At 39.3% G+C, this 27,696-nt stretch overlaps 1 protein-coding gene across 1 annotated transcript in view; it reads left to right on the forward strand.

The window, feature by feature from the left end:
- Nucleotides 1-23,143, forward strand: part of LOC124172734 (zinc finger protein 282-like) — a 63,559-nt gene extending 40,416 nt beyond the window's left edge. Inside the window, exons 6-7 of the mRNA XM_046552204.1 lie at nucleotides 10,910-11,506; nucleotides 21,942-23,143. Of these exons, the coding sequence (XP_046408160.1) occupies nucleotides 10,910-11,506; nucleotides 21,942-22,238 (894 nt within the window). The 3' untranslated portion in view covers nucleotides 22,239-23,143. The remainder of the gene's footprint in view (nucleotides 1-10,909; nucleotides 11,507-21,941) is intronic.
- The last annotated feature ends 4,553 nt before the right edge of the window (nucleotides 23,144-27,696 follow it).

The raw sequence follows: 27,696 nt of genomic DNA on the forward strand, positions 1-27,696 counted from the left end.
TCCCAAGATAGACAAATTAACGAAAGGATATCCACATTTGTATTCTAACAAAAAAGTTGTAGACCGCAAAGCAGGTGCGCGGTCTCAGAGACCGCGCGCCACTCCCGGAGTGTTAAATACTGCCACGTTTTACCGGAAATTTAGACAATTTTTACCACAAATGTTGTAAAGATACGATTCTTCCGATTCAAATAGCATATCGAATATGCGTTTTCACGGAATCCATCGGGTAGCCATTAATTTTTCTTGGAAAAGTATTGTTAGAATAATTCAATCGACACTGATCACTTAATGACGCAAAACAGTAAATAATTAAATCAAAACTAAACACACACTATCATTACATTAATCGAACACTGGAATTGAATCAATAGTATATGTACCCGTCGCTCATTTAATAGTTACACGATTTAAATAATTGCGAAAAATAAACAGATAAAGTGAACCTTTCGTGACGATTTAGCATTTCATTGCATCCGTAGCTACTATACGTCCGTGCGGTTCGTGTTTACAACCACTGCCTTTACCGCCTTCACAGAACAAGAATGCGCCATAGGTGATGCATTTTTTTCTGAAAAGGCGCAATAATCGACGACTTTAAACAAGAAGCGCCGGCATTACTGCATTTGATCGAAATCCAGCGACTCAGCATCGAAAGTGTGATCAATTTATTGAGGAATATATTCAATTCGCCAGGGTAAGTAGGATCGATTAATTACGTCACATAACGTTTCGCAATTATTTCCGCGATATTTTCTGTATTAAAAATAATTTTACGTTCAACAGTGAGGTGATGTATCAAGTAGAAAGATTCCTGCAGCAGATTAGAGGCCATCAAAGACGGAGTTTCGATGCCAATTTAAAAATAGCCGTTGCAGAATACGCCGTAAATCATAGTATTCACAGCGCTTGCAAAGCGCTAATACATCGCGGAAGTCATTTCGGGGGTCTCGATGCGGCAGATTCAAAGAATTAGAGGAAAATATCGTCGAATTTGTGCGCAAATGCAGAGCAGAAGCTCTTTGTGTAACTTATTCAATGATTCGCGACGAGGCATTGAAAATTGATATAATATTTTTTTCAGTTTTAATGTTTGTTGGAAAAAGTTTATTTCTTAATTTTATTACTTTGATATTTGTAAGTCATGTAGTTTAATTATTTTGCTTAGCAGGCATTTGATGGCAATATTTTTATAATGTTTATAATTTATTTAACACAATTTTATTTAGATTTCCTAAATTCTTCAGGTCACTTGGATTTGTGATGACTTGATGGGTGTGTTACACTGGATCTAAGGAAGTTTCAGGGCCAAATGCAATACTGTTTATGGGATTTAAGTTAAAGCTTATACAGTAAAACCTCTATGTAGTGAACCTCTTTACATCGTAAACCTCCATACTTCGTACCAACCCTCCGGTCCCGTCAGATTTACATGTAAATTTACAGGCAAACCTCTATATAGTGAACCTCTTTATCTCGTAAAACCTCTAATATCGTACCAACAAGACAGCCCCGAGACGGCCTAACTACCTCCGCAAATCGTACCGAGACAACTAGAGACTATTAATGCAGCCGCGATAACGAACATGGAATGACATTTTCAGCGATAAATGTTTCACGCTTATTTTTTTCTTATACACCTTTAATAATTTTCACGTTAACCATTAGTTAGGGCATCCAACTACCCTAATCACATATTAACCCTTTCGCGCCGAATTCCGCACCTGTGCGGCGAGGATTTTTTTCCCTCAACTACGAATGCCACACCTGTGCGTCGTGAATTTTCCTACCATAACCAACGAATAACGAACGACCTGCGCCTGTGCGGCACAGGTCGAAAAAAAGTGACCGTGGCGGACACAATAGACCCACAGACGCGGTCGCCCCTTGTGATCCGCCTTAGCGCGAGCCCAGCTCCTTCTTCGGCCGCTCTGGTCGACCCTTTCCTATCCTCTCCACGCGGTCAACTACTGTTATTTGCAGTGTGTTTTCCAAAAAAAGTATTTGTTGCTTACTTTTGAAATCCAATGCTAGAAATAAATTCATCTTTTTTTGCTGACCACATGGAAATTTCAAACGAAATTCTAACGTTAATATCAACAGAGTTATAGAACAACTAGTAAATATACTAAATCCATCTATATAAACGTTAGCACTTCGTTTAAAATTTCTGCACGCTCAGAAAAAAACACGAAATTCATTTTGAATTTAAAAAAATCCATACGAACAACAAGTATTTGCATATATTTTGCGTTAATATTTTAGCTAGTTGACCACGGACTCATGCTAGGAAGGGGCTTTTAATCCCTCTAGAGTCTGGGACAGAGGCCGAGGAAAAGGATCGGCGCCCCACCGAGTCGGGTCCAAAAATGTTTCGGGAGAGACCAACTGTCTTTAGTCGACGCGGAAAGGCTTCGTACAGAGGAGTAAAGAAAACTTTCAAGAGACTCGTATTGAGGAAGAATTTCCTTCAACGAAGATCCGGCGCGAAAGGGTTAAGTGACGGTAAATGAAGACGGAACACATCGTTTTCTCTCGAATCATGGTCAAAATCGCGCAATAGCACTCGCTTTCTTTTACTGATGGCTTTATTTTCTTGTAAGTGCCTACAACATACTATGTTCAGTTAATAAAAGAGGCGACCAGCGCAGCCTATAATCACTTACTGACGGAAATATTTCAACTAACTTCACTTCCATCCATGGAGACAGAATTACTCGACCGCATTGCTACTTCCGCTTCTGAAATGAAAACATTTCATGAATTTTCCGCGACTTGAAATAAATCAAATGCAGTTTCGCAATTATTTTATTCCCATATTTCCCGGTGTAGCACTTTCTTACTACTGCATAGGTAATTTTTTCGATGCTTTCGTGAACGATCGTAGTTTAAAATTTATTGCGCTTAGCGACAGTCATATGTCTTGCCTGCGTATTTATACCGCGAAATCTGACTCTTCCATCGGGAGTCTGGGACGTCAATTTCTAGCAATACTGAACGAACATCAATCCATGCGCGACAGTGTTAGGTGAAGGAGACAGCTAATTAGCTGATACGCGGTGGGGCAATGAAATTTTTTACCGTCACCGCCTCATTCTGAAGTAGTTCGCCTAGCATTCTCACCGGGAAATCACGTCCTTTCGCAGACCTAGCGTTTCTGTGTGCCCTCGACAGAGTTTTCTTAAACGCTACGTGCATTGTATTTAGGAGAGAGGGAATTGAACAAAATTTTCAAAATTAAGCTCAATTTTTTGTATATTTTTTGCAGTAGTCACGTGTTTACTTATTTTTTTATATTCTTTAACAAGTCGCATGTTATAAGAATGATAAATCAATTCTTAAAGATATAATAAGGAGTATTTTCAATTATTTGCCATAAAATATGAAAATTACTTAATTAATCATAGGCTGATGATGGTTTCGAGAAATAAAAGAAGGCGACTGCTTGACATTAGCACATAATTAGCAATTTTCCTAGCCATCAACGAGGACAGGCAGAAGGCAGTGACCTTTGGAATACCTTCATTCACACTCACATTTATTTTAAACAACCGAGGAAAAACAGAAGAAACTGTATATATAGGCTGCACAAATAAAAAAACTCAGGCAGTCAAATACAAGGATGAAGAAATTATGTTTAGAAATATAAAACTATTGTTCTTTCCTCCGAACACTATTAGTAAATTACAACTCATAGACCAGGGAATTATTTCTTAGGTCAAAAGGCATTAACGAAAATAACTAGTGATTTATTTATAGTGAAAATGACATTAAAAAGTGCTCATAGAATTGAAAACATTATTTCGAAATAGTTTGAAAAAAATTTTAAGCAAACCCATTAACTAATTTATTTTCTAAAAAGACCTCTTGAACAATTTACTTTTACCTTTGTGTAATCATTAAATTGTAAATATATGTTCGCTTATGCATTCCTATATGTTCAAATATATTAATATAATGGCTTAAAAGACAGTAGCACCTTTCATTTCCCAAGGATATGAAAAAATGGTGCCTACCCCTAAAACCTCTCTATAGTGAACCTCCATACATCAAATTGCCCAAATTTTGGTCCCCTCCATTACGATGTAAAGAGGTTTTACTGTATATTGACATTGTTTGTAGTCATTTAGAAATCAAAAATATTAATAATTTGTGAATGTTTAAAAAATACAATAGCCTTGGATACTTAAAAAATGTTCTCATTTCTTCATTACATCTGGTTAAGGAACTATAAATTACTGATACATGCAATGGATCACAACATGTTTTAGGTATAGTTATTTTGTTGTGATGGAAAATATGTGAACAGATTTGTTCTTAATCTTCACAGAAAATAATAGTTTTTATCGACTCTAGAAACTTAACTTGCTAACCACAGAAAAATTGCCTTCCTTTGCATTTTAAAATTTTTCCCAAAACTGAGGTCTCAAAATTGGGGGGGGGACTATATTCAGAGGGGGACTATATTCGGAGATATACGGTATCTATGTACTTTTTATGTTATTTTAGTTACCTCTCCTGAATCATTACCAGCTTCATTTTCCTGACTGCAATCTTTTCAATTAGCATTTATGCAGCGTTAATGTGATTGTTAATGTGCACAGCGTTAATGTGATTGCTCTCAGATTCTTAATTCTTAGCGCAGGAATATTGCAGAATGCCTTAGGTTGTCCGCAGGCATATGACGGCAGGGGTGGGGGTAGAGCGAGATCCCTGGTGAAAACAAGAAGTGGTATTAAGCCGAGGGTAAGGTGGGCGTGCCGCTGACGAGTAATGCAACATTGCCTGAATCATATTAAAAATTTAATTGCTAGAATGGAAATTTCAAATATTAAACTATTTTTGGCCTTTTTGATCCATCTCATAACCTCTCATAATCACTGTGTCGGCAAAAGCGGTTGTTTGAGACATGAAACGCACATTTCTCTCGTAAATATGTGTACTTGAAATAGCATTTGATTGATAAGAATTTTTACATCAGACAGAAATCCATAGTAGCAGTGCAAATGCCGAGTAGAGTGCAAACATTTTTTAGCGGCATGTTCCTTTAGGATATTTGAAAGACATATAAGTCGAATCAACAATATGACCTAAGTGTTTCGATAAAGTAATAATATTCCTGTAATCAGCTAAAATCTTGTTTGAAACCATTTAAGAATATGGAATATCAAAATTCGCTAAAAAATCCAGCATTTCCTGGGACATAGGCTACCTAGCCAAACATTCCCGCATCGATGGTTTTCCCGCATTCATCTTTGTTTTTATCCATCCCTCTGAAGAACAATCGATCGAGTTTCCTCTGTTTGTACCTTTTTATGTTATTTTAGTTACCTCTCCTGAATCATTAACAGCTTTATTTTCCCGACTGCGATCTTTTTAGCACTCACATTCTTGCTGCTCTGCATGACACCTAGTTCCTGAAAACGGTGCATCTGCGGCTGCAAGATACTGGATTCAGAAACATGGTATTTCGACCTATATTCTATACGAGTAGGCATGAGGAGTTTTACATGGTCTGAGATTACCAGTGCATGCACGAGGCACAGAGCTCAGCGAAACATCTCTTAATAATCCCCCATTAAAATGGCCTACGGTCGGAAAGTTTCCGTCTTTGATGTGGTAATTATAATCCTAATCAAAGCCAAGCACTACCTGCTAGCAGACTGCATCGTAGCGGCGCTCATATCCTCACCCCATGGTCAACTCACACGGCGGCAGAATGATGTCACACGGGCTTTTCCCAGCATTCATACGTAGCCCTCGCATTTTCGCGTGCATTTCGTCTGTGGCATTTTGGCAGTTGCATATTAAGTGTCAAGGATCAGATATTAATCAAGGATCTGATAGACCAATTGGATAGGTGTGGAGTGTATTCATTGAAATGCAGCGATTGCAATGGTGTATACATGGGGCAGACAGGGAGAAGTTTTTAAAATCAGAAAGAAAGAACATTTAAGTGCTTACAAAAATAACAAAGATGATAAAAGTAATTTTGCTAAACACTTAATATGCAACTGCCATAGGAGCGATTTTAAATGATTATTTTAAATTTTTGCAATGACCGCCGTGAACTGGATTCTAGGGAACAGTTGGAAATTTTAAAAATTATCGAAAGTCAAGACAGTACTCTTATAAATGAATATCTCTGCCCATCCTTTTCCCCTATTCTGGGGTCCGTTTTAAAATTCATCAAGTAACTAAGTAACAATAATAAGATAAACAAATCGTAATTAAATCGAAACTTGAAGCTTTTACATGGTGGAAGGGCTCCATGTTTACACTAGAATGCCGGGAAATTTGTATCCCCTAGAATGCCGGGAGGGTGTCATTTTGACACCCATGTTTTTATATGCATGTTACGTTGCAGATTAGCTTTATTTCGGAGTCAATAGTGTCAACTTTTGTTTGATACTGATTTTGTGCCCTAATATTTAAAAAAAGTTAATGTTTTAATAGAGTATCATTGAAGTAAAAATTTTTTTACAAAAAAATACACTCCTAGAATGCGGCATCCATCGAAAAGATTGTGCTGAAACGTCGGAGGACGCATGAAAGTGCAATAATACCTATATACAATCATTGAATACTCTTTTATAAGTATTTATTGTTCACTGTAATTGGTTAAATTTTGTGCACAAAACAATTAAAATGAATATGACAGGATTGCTTTTCTTTTTATTATTATTGTTAACTTTTTTCATCAATTTTTCGTCATAGAATGTACAAGTGTGCTTCAAAAGACGAAAATTAAAATAAAACCATTGCGGCCACAAAACTAAGAAATTTTTAAAAATAAAATACAAAAACTTCGTATGAACCCAAAAAGAAATCGAACACTTTTTCATACAGACTTACAAAAAGCTTCATCTAAATAGTAGATTCTCTACATTCTGGCACTTTTGGTCTGTTTTGGCCGTAGGTTTACTGACTTTTCACTAAGCTTACAAAAAGCAACAGTTCTGTTTTCATTGCATTTTATCTATACTTGACAATCCCTAGTCAGTTCTGGATTTGGTTGCTAGATTTGGTTGACGCAATGTAAGGAAAAGCAAGCTATTCTGATAAATTTTGTAAAAATAATTCGGGACATCTTTTGTGAAGTTATTTCCTTATATATATTATCCAGGAATTTATAGTGACCAAGTCAAAAGTATTCTGGAAAGAAAAAACAGGCCTGGTTCTAGTTCTGACCAAATATTTCCGCCCCATATGATCAATAATATCTACTTCAAAGTTTATCTCATTACAACACCTTACAGTTTCGGGCGATTTGTTAGAGTTGTTACCAATGTCAATATGAGGGCGAAGAGATCATAGAACAAGAACACATTTTTTTCTGTTTGCCGTGATGAACAGTAAGTGTTACGTCACTATTTTTGTTCAATTTAGTTGATTACAACTCTTCCCAAGAAACTTTTATTTCACCAGGTATTTCCTTTCTTCCCTTATTTACGGTTCCTGAAAGGCAAGTACCCTTTTGTTTCGAGTAGAGCTAGCAAAAGTGATGTGAAACAAATGCCAGTGGTTACATTCCTGCCCTTGCTCATGTAGGGTTGCATACGTTTCAATACAACATGATCTGAAACGCGATCGCCAGCTTGACGAGAGCCGTCCTGGACGCCTCTGGTCAATCTGGAAGTTAATGGAATCAGTTTACCAAATACATACTGTCTTTATACTCTGCAAACCAGTATTTATGCCCATACTTATCAGGCTTTGGTGCCATGAATTGCTTGAATGGACATCTAGCTTTGCTTAGAAACAGCTGTTCGTCAATGGTTATGTTAGGCTCAGGTTATGATTCCTCAGCATGGCCATCTTCTTCTTAGGATCTTGAACAAGGAGTTGAAGTCGCCTTGAAGTCTACCCAGCGCCCCTTCCACGTCGGCACACCTTGTCACGACCACGCACAATTTCTTTTCTGTCCGATAACTAGTGCAGATCCAGTAACTCAAATATGTGTATTGTAAAATAAATATGTGTATCTTTCGTGATTAAATTACTAAACTGTAATATAAAAAACACTGAAACTGACCGTGCTCACTATTTTAATCATTTTTGGATGATCTAAATTGCACCTCCTCTGCAACCCAATCGTTGTCCGTCTCAAAATCTGCATCAGACCCTTTCTACGACACGTCTCCAGACATATCGTTTAGTATTGCAATACTTTGCTCCGTCGTAACACGTCTATGCAGTGCCATTATCAAGACAGAACTGCCGAAGCAAGTCAAGCAGCAGGTCGCGACACACAAGCGACCCAGTCCGCCAAACACGCGCGCGAGCCAAGCAGCCGAACACAGAGGCTCGGCAGCAGCTAACTGCATTGTCGCGCGCGTCACTTCACTGCGATGTTTCAGGGCAAATAAGTGTCACCGCAGTAAAAAAACTAGCTGGTTTCAAGGCGAATCATTTGAAAAAGGCAGCGGAATATACTTACCTTACGAGCTACTAAACTTTTGAAATAAGTAGCATACAGCCTATGCTCATTGAAATTATGTAAAACAAACAATCATGAAGGTAATATACTATACTAAAATATACTATACTGTACCTAAAGGTACTACACATGAAGATAATGTACTAAACTATACTAATTTGACAAATAATTATCAAGCCACATCCCACAAGAGACCTAAACCGAAGAAAGAAATGATATTATATACTGGGTGTCAAAATGATACCCTCCGGCATTCAAGGTAAATTTGAATTTTTGAGACGAAAAAAATTAGGGGGGTATCCCTTTTACTGTCGTTTTGTTAAGATCTAAAAATGAATAAAAGTCACGAAAGATTTTTTTCTAAAACACTCTCTAATGGCCAGCTCCGTAAAAAATGTACGCGTAGGGTGTCAAAATGACACCCTTCGGCATTCTAGTGTTAATAATGAAAAACACTTCATTACTTCCACAAAATTCACAGAGTTTCTATTTAAATAAAATTTCTAAAATAGAAACTTTGTGAATTTTGTGGAAGTAACAAAGTGTTTTTCATTATTAACCCTTTCGAGACCGCGGAGTTTTCGTCTTAGCTTGACTGCTGTACCGAGCCCCAAGAGACCCCTCTTTTTCGTGGTACGGAGCATTTTTGGGGGGCATTCGTTAAGAAGGGTCTCGCTGAACCTTTTTCGACCCCTCCACGGTGGGATTCCGCATTATCTCGGACTCCGAGAGTAGTTGTGCTCCCTCCTTTCCGGGTTTACGACCATACCTGTGGCATTGGTTCGCGGTCAACTTATGTATTGTTTATATGTATTTAGCAAATGGATAATTGTTGCTTGCACGTAAATTACAGACATAGAATATAATTCCTCATTTTTATCTGAGTATTGTCAAATTTTAAACGAAGTTCTAAGGCCATTATCAAAGCATTTAACGCAGCCACAATTTCCATGCTGATGTTTATACATAACTCGAGATAAAAGTTAATATTTATCGTAGAATTTCGTTTAAAAATTGCAAACGCTGCTCAAAAGACATATAATTCAATTCTTAGTTTAATTTACTTGAGAAATGAACAAATATTTATTTAAAAAACTGACGGGATAAACAATTGCATGACCGCTGTCCCTTACCGCTGAGAGGGATTATAAAAGACGAAGGGTCCGGGTAACATTAACCCGGATAGTCGGAAGTATACTGTATTACAGTTGAGGACCTCAAATCCAGAAAGCTTGGGACCGAAGGGTTCCTAGAGCCCTGGTCTTCAGCACACGGAAAAAGTGATACACTTTTTTTTTGAGAATTTTATTGCAAAGTTTTCCTGGATATTGTAAGAGGCGGCTGCCGTCTTCCTTACCTCAGTTCCCTTCCCATACCAGCTCAGCTATAACTCCCTTCCTTACACTCCCACGATTCCCCTACCACTCAACGCATACAGGAAGCGCTCGCACACAATTACTTATAACACTTCTTCTTTTCCAGAGCGCAACCCTAGTTTCAATGAATTATCATCATCTTCAGGCACAAATTACGATTTGTTTTAACCTTTTCCCTACCGTACACATATATATACGTGTGGACGTTTCTTGACCCGGGAGACCACGGGCGTATATGTACGTGTGAGATTTTCCCGGTCAAGAAAACGAAACCCGTATATATACGTTTTCTAGCTCTCCCCCTTTCAGGACGGTCGTGGGTTTAGGTCGCCTTTGTCTCGGGACCCAACGCTTCGGGGTTTAGGATTAACCCTCCGAATCCGGGAGCAGGTACCCGGACCCCTCGTCTTTTATAACCCCTCTCAGCGGTAAGGGACAGCGGTCATACAATTGTTTATACAGTCAATTTTCGAAATAAATATTTGTTCATTTTACAAGAAATATACACTAAGAATTAAATTATTTGTCTTTTGAGAAGCGTTTACAATTTTTAAACGAATTTCTACGACAAATATTAACTTATATCTCGAGTTATGTATAAACATAAACATGGAAATTGTTGCTGTATTAAATGCGTTAATATTGGCCTTAGAACTTCGTTTAAAATTTGACAATGCTGAGAAAAAAATGAGGAATTCAATTCAAAGTCTTCAGTTTATGGGCAAACAGCAATTATCCATGACACAAATACATGTAAGTAATCCATAAGTTGACCGTCAACCAAAGCCGCTGGTAGTGTCGTAAACACGGAAAGGAGGGAGCACAACTACTCTCGGAGTCCAAGATAATGCAATGCGTAGTCCCAGTGTGGATGGGTCGAAAAAGGTTCAGCGAGACCCTTCTAAACGAATGTCCTCCAAAAATGCTCCGTACCACGAGAAAGAAAAGTCTCTTGGGGCTCAGTACAGCAGTCATGCTTAGACGAAAACTCCGCCATCTCGAAAGGGTTAATTGGGGCAAAGTGCACAAGTCCCGATATGTCCCAATTAAACAGAATCTACTGTATTACTAAATATATCATCTTCTCTTCCAGCTTGCCAACCAGCCGATGATACTCCTCCAGTCCCCAGGAAACCCAGGCGTCTTGCAAGCTGCGTACATCAAGCCGAACGTGTTCCCCGCAAACGTCCAAGCTCAAAACACGACCAAATTGCCCACGGCCAACGCGCACATCCCGCAACCGACAATACTCGCGCTCCAGCCTCAGAACGTGGATAACCTTCAGAAGATGCGCAAAATCGTGTTGCAGAGGGTCAACAATCCGGTGTTGAGGGGCGGTGGCGTCCTCGCAAAGCCCCCTGTGTCGACGTCTGACGACGGGACGGTTGAGAGAGTAGGGGATGAGGGAGTCTCGGAGCAGTGCGGAGACGTGGAGAATGGTAGCGAAGGTGAAAGGACAGACGACGCAATGGAAGGGCAACTGGGGGAAGAGTTTCCGGAGCCGCTAGAGGAAACGGACATGGGCGTGTCGTTTTTGTGCAAGACAGTGTCGAGCGAGCACCGCCCCCACGTGTGTGAAACCTGTGGGAAGTGTTTCCGGAGGCGACTCCACCTTAGGTACCACCGCTCGACGCATCAGGACGAGCGACCCTTTGCCTGTGCCGAGTGTGGGAAAAGCTTCAAGTTGAAGGTGTGTATGGAATCTAGAATAAGGTTAATTAAACGATTTTAATGTCTAGTTTTAGTATACCGGGACTAGCCGCGGTAATAACTTTTTACGGGAGTCACCCGCAATGAACAATCTTGCGAAAGATCCACAGAGAAAAAATCATTGGCCTTGACTGGGATTCGAACCCGGATCTCCCGATTTCCGGTCGAGTGCTTTAGCCATTTAAGCTACCGAGGCGTCATTCTTCCCTGTGGATATTTTCGGACACTACCGGACAAGGTGTTGCTGGACTGCTTGGTATATGATGCCACGAGCAGTCCAAATCGTGTGCACAGTGCCACAGCCGGAGAGCAGGCCCGGAAATAGAACCCAAAGAGGTGTTCACTCTTGACTAGTTTAAAGTATACCTGTATAAAGTATACTTTAAACTAGTTAATTACTTTGAATAGTGTTGACCAGGATAAATTAAAATCGTTCATTTAACCTTTAATAATAGGGTGGTTTCCTATTATATTTTTATTGCCTAAATCGAAAGATTATTACTCCTGGAGTACGTATTTAACGCATTTAGATTTTTAAATGAGGATATCTATTTTTCGCAATTAAATGAAAAGTGAAAATTTTCAAGTGCACGAAAATGTGACGGGCAAGTATGAATGCTGGGAAATCTCTCCGTGTGACGTATTTCTCGTTCCCGCTGCCGCCCTGTGAGGTGACCTTGAGGGAGGTTTGAGCGCTGATACGACGCAGGCTGCTAGCGGGTAGCTGAGTACCCTGCTAGCTGGTAGTGCTTGGCTTAAATAAGGATTATTAATACCTTATCAAACGAGGAAAACTTTCTGACCTTAAGTAGTTTTAATAGGTGATTATTAAGACAAGTTTTCCAGAGCTCTGTGCCACACGCATGCATTGGTAATCTCAGACGATGTAAAACTCCTATCTACTCGTGTAGAAACTAGGTCCCTGTGACGTCACGTGGAGTGGCATCGCATGGGCGCCAATCTGGCCTTTTTCAAATGAGGTTAAAAAATGACCATTACATTCGTCTAAACTGGGATTTCTAAAACCAAATAATTTGTATATTATGAATACACTAATGGTGGTTAACGAATCGCAATCGATGCCTTTCATTTTCTTTGATGAAGGTAACTACCCTATAACTAGGCTACATAGGTTATTATTGAAATGAGTTGAGACTAGAGATGGGTCGAATAGCAGATTTCTCAAACTCGAATATCAAATTCGAATATTAAATCATTGCTCGAATATTTGAATACCTCGAATACTAAACGATGAATGCTGGAATGTTTGACTCGGTTGCCTGTGCAGCAGGAAACACAAGATTTTGGGGAGTAATTTTGATTTCCTTCAACCCTTTCGCGCCTGGCTCATTCACGGGAAGTTGCTTTCGGCTGTACAAAGGCTTTGAGAATTTCTTTTTCGCCCCATACGGATTTGTTTCTTGGCTAGGAATTGTCCAGGTAGCCGCTTTCTCCGCTTAATGACCTTTCCAAGCGGGGTGCCGGACCCTTTACTGGGCAACTGGGCAAATATAATCCTCGACCCTTTTCCCGAATTATTGTAGTAAATATCAGTTCGTCAATGTATACCTTTCATTAAGCAATGCTTATAGAACTTTTAAACGAAGTTCTACGGTTATTTTTAGGGTTTTTAGCAAAAGGGCATTACCGTATAAGCGCGTGTAAGAGGCGCACCTTTTTTCCCAGATATTGCAGCCGAAAATGAGGGTGCGCCTCTTACACAAACTTCTTATCTTCCCCCCCTCCCCTTCACCGATTGCAAGTTCAAGGGGAACTGAGTGGCCTTGGTTTTCAGCGTGAGTCAGTCATCTGAAACCCTGGGTCAAAATCAAGCAGCAGGCAGGGGAGTTTCTCCCTTAGTGACGTATTTTTAAAATGCTCCTGTTTGAATTTCTTGCAAGCATCGCGCCGTCACGTCGGTACCCCAGAGGTGAACATTGAAAAGATCGCGCGTGGTGATTCGCTCCAGTGCGCACGCTAAATTTATTGCCACGAGTGGGCATCCCGCGGCATTTATTCTGCATATAGTAATATTGGTGTCAAAACCTGCGGTTGAAAAAATTCGAACGAGTGTGCTCATTGTTGGACTTAATGGTGGATAGAAGAAATCGGAAATGCTTATAAGTGAAGAGTGCTGAAGGAGAGGTCGGGGGGAAGAGGGCTCCCTCCCCTCCGTATTTAAAGCTATGAGCGAAGGAGCAAGGGAAGAACACGTCCGATCTTGCATGTGACGTCATTGCTTTTAAAGCAAAGGGGCGAAGGCGCAGCAATGTGATATACGCAGTTTGCGTTGCCTGAGTTTCCAGTCCGTCTCGTCTTGTTTGAATGCGCTTATGCTACGCTTGTTTCTTCCGAAATTGTGCTGTTTGGACTATGTTTAATATTAGTAGCCTTATTTTAGCTATAAATCTTTGTGTAAAACAATTAGAGCTTAAAAACTTAAATTCTGTCAGATATGCATCGCGTTAGATCTCTTTCTTTTTTTGAACCTCGTGCGTGTCATACACTTGCTGAAAGATATCGAGATATCTTCGAGCTCAGAAGGTGACTCACATAGCATTTTACCTCCAGAAACTCGGGGAATTGAACCTGGTAGACCGAAAAAGGTCAGTTGGTGGAATGGGGTAGGGATGAAACACGTTTCCATTGTTCCCCTGTAACTTGATATTTTCCTGTGGAGTCTCGGAAAGGAAAAAAACGGCAGAGGCATTAGCTGATGGAGAGCCGAGTGTAGTTCCGTTAGGCCCCTTGCACACACACCGATTTTGGACGGCTGGTAAAATATTGGCCGATATTTTACCGGCGAAGCGATGCTTGCACACACGCCGGATTTTTACCGGTCAAACGATACGTTGCTAAGTTTTTGAGCCGGCGTTGGCGATCCACAGTGACAATAGCCGGCAGCTAACCGGCATTTTGCCGGTGCCGGGGTGTGGTCGGTACGTGTGCAAGCTCCAATGCTCTCCCATTGTTCACTATTGGAATGTGGACGGCCGATATTTTACCGGCCGTCCAAAATCGATGCGTGTGCAAGGGGCCTTAAATCTACGACGTGGTTATTAACCTACGGCACTGAGATTGCCCCGATTGTTGTTCAATCTCTTGGGAAAGCTCATGCTATGTGCCTGTCGTGTTTTGCCTTAAAATTTTCCGCGGTTGCAATTCTATTGCAATACTCCTGCGAGAGCTTTTAAACAAAATTGTTCGTGAGTAGGACAAGCAACGTAGAGCGATGGCGTATGCAAAGAGAGGATCGGAACTCTTTCTACTCCCTCTTATGCCGCCGCAGTTATCAAAATTTCCTCTTTCAAATAGTACTGAAAGAGGACATTTCGATAACTGTCGAAATTCCAGGCATACGTCTGAACACCGCACGATAGGATTAAAAAAATGTCGCAAAATTTTTTTTCTTTATAGCTTCGATCCGCAAAATAGGGGTGCGCCTCTTACACGTGTGCGCCTCTTCATCATCATCATTGGTCAACAATCCTAGGATTGGTTTGACGCAGCTCTCCACTCTATTCTCCTTTCAGCTAATCTTTTCACACTTACGTATTTCTTCTCTTTCACATCTCTCTTCACTTGTTCCATGTATTTTGTTCGAGGTCTTCCTTTTCCATTCTTACCTTCCACTTGTCCTTCGACGATTGTCTTCATCAGGCCATCATGTCTCAGGATGTGGCCTATAAGGTTGTTCCGTCTTCTTATTAAGGTTTTCATGAGGCTTCTCTTCTCTCCTACTCTTCTTAGGACTTCTTTGTTACTAACTCTGTCGATCCATTTGATTTTCATCATTCTTCTGTAGCACCACATTTCGAAGGCCTCTATCCTTGCTTTCTCCGCTGCGGTCATTGTCCATGCCTCACTTCCGTGTAGGAGCATACTCCAGATGTAGGATCTTATAAATTGTTTCTTTGTGCGCCTCTTACACAAGCTTATACGGTATATCATAGACCAACAAATACTTTAAAGGGAATGACATCTTTCAATGTTCTTAGAATACTTCTAGGTATTTACGATTTATGATATTAACATATTTTAGATCCATGATGCCCAAATCCACACTCTCCTCATTTGCGTCTGCTCTCCACGAGTTCTCTGAAAACATGGGAATGAAACATTTCGAATTTTCTAGAAGAATATTTTCCCGAAAAATTCTCATAAAACATCTTGAATCTAACAAAGTTGTTGTTTGAAACGGCTACATTATATTTATTAAGAAATTTCACTCAGATAAATATAAATTCATATTACGCACGAAATACAAAAAAAAAAAAAAAACTATTTCTAGAGTCACTATCCTGGTCTTCATTATCACTTCTAGTGTGTATTTCCAGGATCGATCGATCCGTAATTAGCCTGGACATTTACCCAGTGCAAGCAAATTCCCGTCCAGTAAATTTGCCTAATGCTCCACTCGTCCAAGTAACTCTGATCACGTCGAGAACGTAAGCAAAACTAACAAAAGCTCTAAGGAACCAACGAAAGGCACATCAACAGAAAATTCTTGCTGTATAATTCCAAGAAAAAATGTAATTCCACCGAAACATCATTTGAAAGAAAATCCTTGCATGAGGAGGAAAGGGAATGCGTACAGAACATTTACGGTTGAATTAGAATGCACGCAAAAAAAAATTGAAAAGAAAATGAGCTATTCAAAGAAGAATGAGATTATCATCTTCCACATACATATTTCAGTAGGAGGATACTTGCACCAATCTACTCTTGGGTTTGCCAGTTGGAGGATAATAAGTTTTCCAAGAAAACATTAATGCGCTAATGTGTCCCAAAGTAAGCCCGTGAGGAGCATAGGGCAGACCACCTTCATGGATACTGACCAGAGAACCAAGATATGAGAGTAATTACCTGGGTAGAGCAGTTCTCTTTCCATTCATGGTATGGGCTGCATCGCACAGCAGGGTTCTACAGAAACCATCCCTTTTATAGGTAACGGAATGCGTAGAGAGAGTTAACGGCTATATTTGAATACATGCCAAGAAAATTTTGAAAAGAAAATGAGCTATTCAAAGAAGAGTGAGATTATCATCTTCCACATACATATTTCAGTAGGAGGCTACTTGCACCAATCTACTCTTGAATGTGCCACTTGGAGGGGAATACGTTTTTCCAAGAAAACATTAATGCTCTAATGTGTCCCGAACTAAGCCTGTGAGGTGCACAGGGCAGACCACCTTAATGTAACCTGACCAGAGAACCAAGATATGAGAGTAACTACCTGGGTAGAGCAGTCTCTTTCCTGCAATGGTATGGAATGCTTCTCACAACATGTGTCTACGTAAAACATTCCTTATTTGTACATTAAATTTACGAATTTTTAGGATTTGCATTAATTAGTATTTATAGCAAAATTCATTTATAATATGTTTGTATTCAAAGGTTGATAAGAGGTTATTAAAAATAGTCGCTGTAATTTCAGCTCACGACAAAGAAATGAGAGAATCATATATTATTACAGTACGAGGGCTTTTTTCATTGGAGTTAAATCGGATATTTCATTGAATTTCCCCGCAAATGCACACTTAGAATGTGGCTAACAGAATAATGTATATCTTTAGATTTTGATCATTATAATATCGCTCCTGTAAATTTGCTAGTAAGTTTTAAAAATAACAGTTAAACATCTAACCTAAGCGTCTCCAAAATTTGTTCTAGGTGATGATCAACTCCGTTAATATGAACGCTAGAGTTCCGTTTAAAATTTGGAACCAATCAGCAGAACATCCAGAATGTAATTCCTCGCGTTGATTTTCAATAAATGCAACATGTACGTTTTTAGTTATTCCACCTTATAAACAAATAAGTGACCATGAGCACCTTCCTTGAGTGGGTCACTAAGCGCCGGAATGGGCCAAGATAATCCCCACGCGGACAATAGGAAAGGGTCGAACCTCTCGCACTGAGGGACCCTAATGGCGGTTGGGACCCACTTGGCATGCTTGGCCGCAAAACCGTGAAAACGCGGCCTGCAAAATTTTGCTTCGAAAAATTCAGGCCGTGAAAAAACGCCCTCCGTAGGGAAAAGGTTAAAGGATTCGAACTGGAATTTAGCTGATTAATGGAATATTTTAATTTTATGGAAACAATTGGGCATATAGTTGATTCAACTAACATCTTTTTCAAATATTCTTAGGGGACACACCACCTCCCGAAAAATTATTGCATGCCGTCTCGTCATTTACACTGCTAGGATGGTTTTCTGTCTGATGTATACATTCTTATCCACCAAACGCCATTTCAGTGGCACGCCCATCTGATACTCAGCTTCATCCAACTTCTTATTTTCAACAGGTAGCTCGCTTTACCCCCACTCCTACTGTCAAGTGTAGCGGACAATCCGAGGCATTTAGCAAAATACGCGTGCTTCTCCACCAGATTTTCTTCAATTATTTTTAGTCCATCTTTGGAAGTTCTCACGAGATAAGCAGGTGAATTTGAATAGCTATCAGGGAGAAATCAAATATCCTGAGAAAATATCCCTTCGTCTCCAACTGTGACAATAGGGATTTATAGCCTAACTCATAAATTATAACTTCATACATATATGTTTTCGGAAAAAAATACCGCATCAACTTCCGAGAAGCTCAGCTGCGAGGATAACGAGTTTTGCCAGAATGCTAAGTCTTGTTCCTATTTCTTCGTCTTTCCGACATTTATTTTCTTGCGTAAAATGCTTAAATAAAGTCAGAATTACGTCGTATTTGGTATAGTTGATTCAACTTTCGTTCTCTTCCTCTCTCCCTGCGCAGACAATCCTGACGATGCACTCCCGTGAGCCTCCCCGCTTCACCAAATAGGGTGGGGTGTCGAATCGGGGTGGTTGGCAGCCCTGTCTCATCATCCCTGCGTGCTGGGAGGGAATCGGTCGAAGGGGGTGTTTTTTTAAGGTGGTCATTAGATATTTTTGACGTCGTATTCAAATACTTTCATTGCTGCGTTTGTATTCAAGGTGTCTTTTTTTTTATTTTAAGTTCACGTACGGCCGATGATTGTTACGTAATCTATATTTTTTTTTAAATAACTTACATGGCTTATTATAATTACCAGACTGTAAAGTTGACGACATTGAGACTGTAAAAATCAGGAAAAAACCGTGAATTTTATAATTTTGGTAAATTATAAAATATAATTATAATTTTATAATTAGCGCCTGATGATGATGATTACTCATTGAAACCCGGGTCGCGCTCTTATAAAATAAGTGGTATAAGTAACTGTTTATATCCAGGAAATTTTGGTAAAGATGGAACCCTGATTTATTCTCGTGTATCGCATTAATATCACATTTGGGTCATTCCATGTCAGTTCATCCAGGCATGACACCCACCAACTCGGATTTTGATGAAACTTGGCAATTTTCATCCTTCCATGTAGGAATGAAATAGTGTAAAATATTTCTTGGCTATCTCCAACAGTTTTTTTTTCACGACCTTTTGAAGTATGGGTGAAATTGCAGTTTTTCAATGAATGCAGTCTCCAGAGGCACTTGTACCTCCAGAGGGAAATAATTTGTCTCAGCCATAGTTTTCATCCGATTCTTGTGAAAATTTGCAGGTCTACTGTAGAAGTCACGAGGATTCCAAAAACTAATTGAAAAATATCCAAAGGGATGTTGGAAATTCTCTAAACTCATGTTTCATAAGATTTTAGAAAATTTTGAGTCAAAAACGTGGTTCTATAAAACATCAAATTTTGACCTGAGGCAATATCTGAATCATGCTAAATTATTTTTTCTAATATTCCTTAAGGTATGACCCACCACCTGTAAAAATAAAATTCTTGGCTTTGTGCTTGCTTTGTTGTTAAAAAAATTTTATGTAAAAAAATCCCTTTTCACGACTCAGGTAGTCAGTGTTGGGTACCCCTTCAAGTGTGATGAAATGCTTGTGTTAACTGTGAAAACTGTTAGAGATAGCCAAGAAATATTTTACACTGTTTCATTCCTACATGGAAGGATGAAAATTGCAAAGTTTCATCAAAATCCAAGTCGGTGGGTGTCATGCCTGGATGAACTGACATGGAATGACCCATTTATCGTATATGCGATTTTCACGTATTACTAATTATTACGTGTTATCATCATAGGTTATCGTCAAGTCGGAGCCTGTGGCTGATGATGTGATTCTTTGATGAAGAAAACTACTCTATTAACGTTCTATTTCTCTCTACCTGCACAGACAATCCTGACAACGCACATGATGACACACTCCTGTGCGATGCGATGCATTTTGTATCCATTTCAGGAGCCTCCAGGGCATGAGGGTGTCTTACGTGAAGAGATTTAGCTTTCCATATCGACATTTTACTATCTAAAATAACAGTGGTTTCAATTATTACCATACTTTCGTCAGATAGGTTTAAAGGTGTGTATTTATTGCCTGCATCACAGATAGTTCTCAGGAGATCCGAGGTAGATTTCTTGCTGAAAAAATATTTCCGTAACTGAGAAAGTTGTGAGTTGTGCTGATTCTTGATGTCATTGATACCCATTCCACCAAATTTTCTGGGCAACGTGCTCCTCTCCATATTCGAATTTTTATGGAGCATATTTTTCTCTGTCATTTGGGACTGAATTTTTCTTTGTAGGTCGTCTAGATCTGTTTGTGACCATTTGATTATACCGAAGGAGTATGTCAGGAGAGGGATGGCAAAGGTATTTATTGAATTAGTGAGGTTTTTGCTGTTTAATTCCGTGGGAATAATTATTCGGAATAAGTTAGTGCATCCACTTGTGATGTGCTGTATCGTCTCATAGGCATTATCACATTTTCTGCATCTGTCATCCAAAAAGTTTGGGTTTTTAATTATTGTTATTATAATTATCATTCTCGTTCTCTCTCCCTGCGCAGACAATCCTGACGACGCACATGATGACGCACTCCTGTGAGCCTCCCCACTTTGCTTGCAAATAATTTGTATATAATGAATACAGTAATAGTGGGTGACGAATCGCAATCGATGCCTTTCATTTTGTTTGATGAAGGAAACTACCCCATTGGCAATTTTAATGGGTGATTATTAATAGTTGTTTCCCTGAGCTCAGTGCCTCATGCATGCATTGGTAATCTCAGACGATGTAAAACTCCTATCTACTCGTATAGAAACTAGGTCCCTGTGACGTCATGTGGAGTGGCATCGCATGGGCGCCAATCTGGCCTTTTTCAAACGAGAATAAAATAGACCATAAACATTTTTCTACACTGCGATTTCTAAAACCAAATAATTTGTATATTATAAATACACTAATGGTGGGTAACGAATCGCAATCAATGCATTTCGTTTTCTTTGATGTATGAAACTACCCTGTTACTATTAACATTCCTCATAATTTTACCCTTTTTAGATCAAGCTAAGCGTACAGCGTAGAAAATTAACAAATGATTGGAAAATGAGAATCAGTTGAAGCATGCATTGCTTAGTTCAGGAATTGCCATATTTGAATCGACAATTGCGAGTAGTTTTCTACTCGACTCGAGATCAAAAAGTATTACTTGGAACATCCCTATTATATCCTACCCTCGAAAACGTAACGTGCACGTTTTATTCCATAATTCCACTACGGGTAGGAGGCACTTTAGATATAAATAATTTTATAAAGAGAAATATTGTTTTAAATGCCCCATATTATAATAATGTCGTCTTTATTTCACAAGTGAATTTAGGACTAGATAGTCCTCTCTTACAATTAACTTGTTTGACAATCACATACATTCATGCCCTGGATGGTGGTCAATCCATCCAGGCGGGATTCGAACCCGCGACCTCTAGGTTAGCAGTCGGGGACTTTACCCCGGCGCCACCGAGACCGGCATTTATGTGTATACGCATGCATCCTGGTTATTACATATATTAATCACCGGCATCTGCCATTACTGAATATATTTTTGGCATAACTCTGACTGCATCGTCGCCTGCCATCGGTCGGGAACCCCTTATATAATAATAATTATTAACAGAATAATTATTATCAGTGCTAAATCTACAACTAAAACAGTGGTTTTATGAAAAATATAATTAAATGGTAATGTAAAATCCCTGGCATATTTTTCATTATTTGAATTTTTCTGTTCACTTCATTAGTTTAATACGGCACCTGCTGACAAGCCTTAAATGGCTCAGCAGGACCAGGATGATCTTTTTATTACTGTAAGAAATGTAAGAAAATTGATTTAACTCACGTTTTATGTAATTGTTCAGCTAATTTGCATTTGCTATGTGACAATATAATGTTCATATTTTTTAAATATATTTCTCTATCAAATTCTATGAATTCGATTACAATATAATAACAATCAGTTCTGTGATTGAAATTTTTGTGAAATTGCATGTGTAAATAAATATTATATTATTATTTAAAAAAAAGAAAAAAATCATTCTCTTTCTCTCTCCCTGCGCAGACAATCCTGACGACGCACATGATGACGCACTCCCGTGAGCCTCCCCGCTTCGCCTGCAACCTGTGCGAGAAGAGGTTCCCGACCAAGGCTCGCCTCAAGTATCACCAGGTGGTGCACTCGTCCGAGCGCAACTTTGAGTGCTGCACGTGCCAGAAGAGGTACAAGACAAAGAACCAGCTCTCGGTCCACTTGCGCACGCACCTGGTGAGGCAGCCACAGTTCCCGTGCCCCAGGTGCAACATGACCTTCAAGCAACGCATGGGACTGCGCAAACATCAGGAGAGACTCAACCACTGAGGTGACGTTCCCCAAGGGTGAAATGAACCTCGTATACTGATGTGAGTTGCGTCTCCAGCTAAAAAATTGTGGATAGTTACTCTTCTTCAGTCCTGTAACCTGTGCGTCGAACAACGCATGGGACTGCACCAGCGTTAGGAAAGATTCAACTGCTGAGGTGACCTTTCAACTGTGAAATGAACGTTGTGTATTGATACGAATCGCATCTCCAGCTATAAAATTGAGGATATTTACTCTCCTTAAGTCCTGTAACATGTGCGTTGAACAACGCATGGGACTTTGCAAACATCAGTAGAGACTCACCACTGAGGTGACCTTCCCCAAGTGTGAAGTGAACCTTGTATATTGATGCGATTTGCGTCTCCAGCTAAAAAATTGCAAATAGTCACTCTCCTATGGTCCAGTAACATGTGCATCGAACAACACACGGGACTGCACCAGCATTAGGAAAGACTCTATCGCTGAGGTAAAAGGTGCCATGCATGGATTGAACCCTATGCAAATGAAATGTGAATCTCCAAGTAGAAACTTAAGAATATTCCTAAAGCCTGAATCGCACTATGATGTTTATCAATCCCTTTTGAGTGATACCTCCAGTACTCTCGCCAATAATGGCAAAAAATGAGCATTTCCCAAGATCATTTTCCACCAGAGTATGATAGATGGAATTCATATCCCTTTATCCACCACTGAGCACGTCCCTTTTTTCGTCCCTGAAACCATTGTAAGTCGTCACAAACCGCAGTTGCTAAAAGCGATTTTAATGCCAGGCTTGGCTATTAATTGAATGACAGTTGTAAGTATGGAAAGTGAAGTAATTAGCAATGGAGGAAGAGGTAGTCTGAATCAGGGGCAGATCCAGGATTTTTTATTTTCTGGGGGGGCACAAGGGTCTGACAGGTCTTCTCATATTTGAGATTAAAAACAAAAGACAACAATTGCAGTAGAAAATATTGTTTATTTTGATATTAAAGTTATCAATATTAAATTAAACGATTGAGGCTCCGTAATACACTAAATAAAACGACCATAATGAAAACCGTTTTAAAAATCTTGTCTATTTTTTAAGAGTCTGGGGGAACACCCGCCCCTGTGCCCCCCACTCCTTAAATCTGCCTATGGTCTGAATGACTCTGTGATTCAGAAAATTACTCTAATGATTCCTGAAAAATCTATTGCTAGAGTCTTGTAAGCATTTTTCATACCTATGCACAGCTTTTTAACCTTTTCGAGACGGCAGAGTTTTCGTCTTAGCACGACTGCTGTACTGAGCCCCAAGAGACTCTTCTTTCTCGTGGTAAGGAGCATTTTTGGAGGGCATTCGTTAAGAAGGGTCTCGCTTAACCTTTTTCGACCCCTCCCTGCTGGGACTCCGCATTATCTCGGACTTCAAGAGTAGTTGTGCTCCCTCCTTTCTGGGTTTACGACCATACCTGCGGCATTGGTTCGCTGTCAACTTATGTATTGCTTATGTGTATTTAGCATATGGATAATTGTTGCTTGCACGTAAATTGCAGACTTTGAATTGAATTCCTCATTTTTTTCTGAGCATTGTCAAATTTTAAACGAAGTTCTAAGGCCAGTATTAACGCATTTAATGCAGCAACAATTTCCATGTTGATACATAACTCGAGATATAAGTTAATATTTATCATAGAATTTCGTGTAAAAATTGTAAACGCTGCTCAAAAGACAAATAATTCAATTCTGTTAAAAGATTAGCTTCCACTGCGCTAATTTGACTCCCTTAATTAACGCGGATGACCGATTTTGATTATGAACCACAACGTTTCAATGCTGGAACAAGACTAAAAAATTTATTTCATTCGTTCGTCACCTGTTCAACGTACAAAAAACAAAAGCAAATCAGAATTCGTGCGAAAATACAAAATTATAATATTTTTGAAATTAACGTCACTTTAACAAATTCTTAGTTTATTTTTCTTGAGAAATGAACAAATATTTATTTCAAAACTGACGGGATAAACAATTGCATGACCGCTGTCCCTTACCGCTAAGAGGGATTGTAAAAGATGAGGGGTCCGGGTACCTGCTCCCTGATGCCGAGGGAAAAACCTAAACCCGGAAGGGTTGGGTCCCGAGACAAAGACGATGTAAACCCGCGACCGTCCTAAAAGGGGGAGAGCTAGAAAACGTATTTATAAGACTTTCGTTTTCCTGGCTAGGAAAATCTCACACGTAAATATACGGCCGTCGTCTCCCGGGTCAGGAAACGTCCACACGTATACATATACATGTATAGTAGGGAAAAAGTTAAACCCTCAGCATAGAAGTTTGCTGCCTGAGAGTTGAGCCAATTGGACCAAGCCACATGCTCACATTGCTGTCAAAACCAACAAGAAAATTCAAGATTTTCATTGGGAACTCTTTTACCACCCATCATACAGTCCTTATACCTTGCACCTAGTGAATACAGTAGATTCCGGTTAATTGGGACACATCGGGACTTGTGCACTTTGCCCTAATTAAATGGCTGCCCCAATTAGGTGAAATATTCTGTATATGGGCATTAACAAACGTTGAAATGATAGAAAGAAGACTAAAGAATGTTTATTACGCAACATAAGTTTATTAAACTATTAGTTTGACTAATAAATTAGCGAGTTTGGGTATTTTATTATCATATTTAAGAATTATAACATTTTTGTTAAAAATATTTTTCACAGCCTCGGGCGATGCTGAATGAATGTCTTTTACTAAGTCCTATTAAATAAAAGTCCTATCCTCTTGCGGATAGTATAACAACAAGAGCTTTCAAAATAGGTCAAAAATAGGAACATTTGTGAAAAATAAGAGTAAATAAAAGGAGGAAAATATAAAAAAATAGTATTCTGAAAACAAAAAATTTTAATTTCGTCGTGAGTATAGAGTCTATGTCGCCGACTCATGGTCCAATAAAGCGGCATGCTGTCCCAATTAAGCGGAGAATACTCTGGCATATTCCTCTCTATTGGGTTCTGTTCTTCAAGATCTGCCCCAATAGGGTAGTTTCCTTCATCAAAGAAAACGAAAGGCATTGATTGCGATTCGTTACCCACCATTAGTGTATTAATAATAATATGTATACAAATTATTTGGTTTTAGAAATCCCAGTTTAGACGAATGGCAATGGTCAATTTTATCCTCTTTTGAAAAAAGCCAGATTGGCGCCAATGCGATGCTACTCCTCGTGACGTCTCAGGGACCTAGTTTCTATAGGAGTTTTACATCGTCTGAGATTGCCAATGCATGCATGAGACAGAGCTCTGGGAAACATGTCTTAATAATCTCCTTTTAAAACTGCCTTAGGTCGGAAAGTTTCCTTCGTTTCATAGGGGAATAATAATCCTTATTTAAGCCAAGTGCTACCAGCTAGTAGGGTACTCTGCTACCTGGTAGCATCCTGCGTCGTATCAGCGCTCAGAGCCTCGCCCCAAGGTCACCTCACTTGCGGCAGCAGGAACAAGAACGACGTCACACAGAGTTTTCCCAGAATTAATACTTAGCCGTCGCTTTTTCATGTGCTTGAAAATTTTCACTTTTCATTTAATCGCGAAAAATAGATATCGCCATTTAAAAATCTAAAAGCGTGAAATACGTACTCCAGGAGTAATATTCTTTCGATTTAGGTAATAAAAAAATAATAGGAAACCACCCTATTAAGCGGCTGCCCCGAGTAACCGGTGGACCCATTAAATGGAATCTACTGTACTTCCTCTTCATTTACTTGATACAGTGGCTTGGTAGACAGTGGCATAGCCAGGAATTTCGTTTGGGGGGTGGGGGGGGCCAAAACCATGGGGAAAATGTTTGAAAAGTAGCATACAAAGTATGTAATGGTTTTTATAAGTTCAACAGATTCAGGCTTCAATTGGTGGAAGTTAGAATTATTTAAATAAATAAAAGATCATAGCACTTTTCCACAAGAATTCTTGTGGAGAAGTGCTGCGATCTTTTATCTATCTAAATAATGGTTTTTAATCTAATTTAAACACATTGCGTACCGCGGTATTTAAATTCCTAGGAACGCCGATTCTGGGTGGAGGTGTTGAGATTGGAAATGTGTGCCTATTAGGGCGTAATACCTTTGGTTTAAACATGGTTAAAAAGTTAATGTGTAGAATATAACTTTACCCAATCAAACGTTATGATGCATCAATTCATTATGAATAACGAACAACAACTGAAAACGTAATAATGAATATGTATTGTACGCTTTAAAATTTTTTAGGTTGACGCACCTAAATGACGAGAATCTTCTTCATCCGTCCGGAACGTTCGGGAAAAAAATGAGGAGAATTCTCGCCATCCGTACGCAATGTGTTAATAATCGGAAAAACTTCATTTGTTGAAGGAATATTTTCTAAATTCATGATTTATCAATATTTTGTTTTCATTTATGCTGGAAAATAATTGTGTTTCTATATTTTCGGGGGGTCCCCCTGGCTACGCCACTGTCGGTAGACAACATTTTGAAACCAAAGAGGAACTCAATGAGGTTGTCAATTGGTCCAACTCCCAGGTGGCACAAATGCATACGGCTGTTGCCGGGATTAATGGTGAAGTAAATGTAGCACAATTTTTATGATTTTTTAAAACAACCAATTAATATACTCAGGGTTATCGTCATTTTCTACGAGTAATCTCTAAAGGCCATTTTACACGGTACACGGAATTGCGCAGGTTAGAGCTGCATTAATATCTAAAATGGCGTGGAATTGCACGAATGCATGAACGAAATTAAAACAGGGGCTATTTTGCCGTCTCGCATCCACGCATTCTCGCATGTGTTCTAGCAATTCGCTGCTTTACACGATGCAATTTTGATGGCACCTTCGCATGTACGTCAGATTGCACAATTCCGTGTACCGTGTAAAACGGCCTTGAGAAAGAAGAAGTGACATAGCTAAACTTGTCCTATTAAAACATATTCGACAAATCATGGGAGAATGATGACCTTTTTATGCAATTGCCTCTGGGAAATTATGAAAACATTGTGATTTTCTTTCAGATAGTTTTTTTTTTTTGGCAGTTCAGCGCTAATTTTCCTGATTTTAAATGTGAAAAGAGTTCAGGAAGGCGATCCTACAAGAACTTCAGACAGTACCGTATATGTCTGAATATAGTCCCCCCTTTTTTTCCAAAAATGCCCATGGTAAAAGCAAAGGGGGGGCTCGCTATATTCAAACGCATTTTTTTAACTTTTCCCGAAACTGGTGCCTCAAAATTAGGGGGTATTATATTCAGAGAAATACGTTAATTGTAAATATGACAACTTCTCCACAGATTGCCATAACTCCTTATATCTATTGTTTACTTCCCTGGTTAGCCCATTTTCCTGGATAGCACGTTCTTTTTTTGTGGTCCCTTCAAAAACGAACTAAAGAAGTTCTACTGTATTTGTGTTTGGTTCACATGTCTCTGCATGGTCACCAATGCCAGTGAACTTAGCTCAAAG

Source organism: Ischnura elegans (genome assembly GCF_921293095.1).
Source record: "Ischnura elegans chromosome 13 unlocalized genomic scaffold, ioIscEleg1.1 SUPER_13_unloc_2, whole genome shotgun sequence".
Lineage (NCBI taxonomy): Eukaryota > Metazoa > Arthropoda > Insecta > Odonata > Coenagrionidae > Ischnura > Ischnura elegans.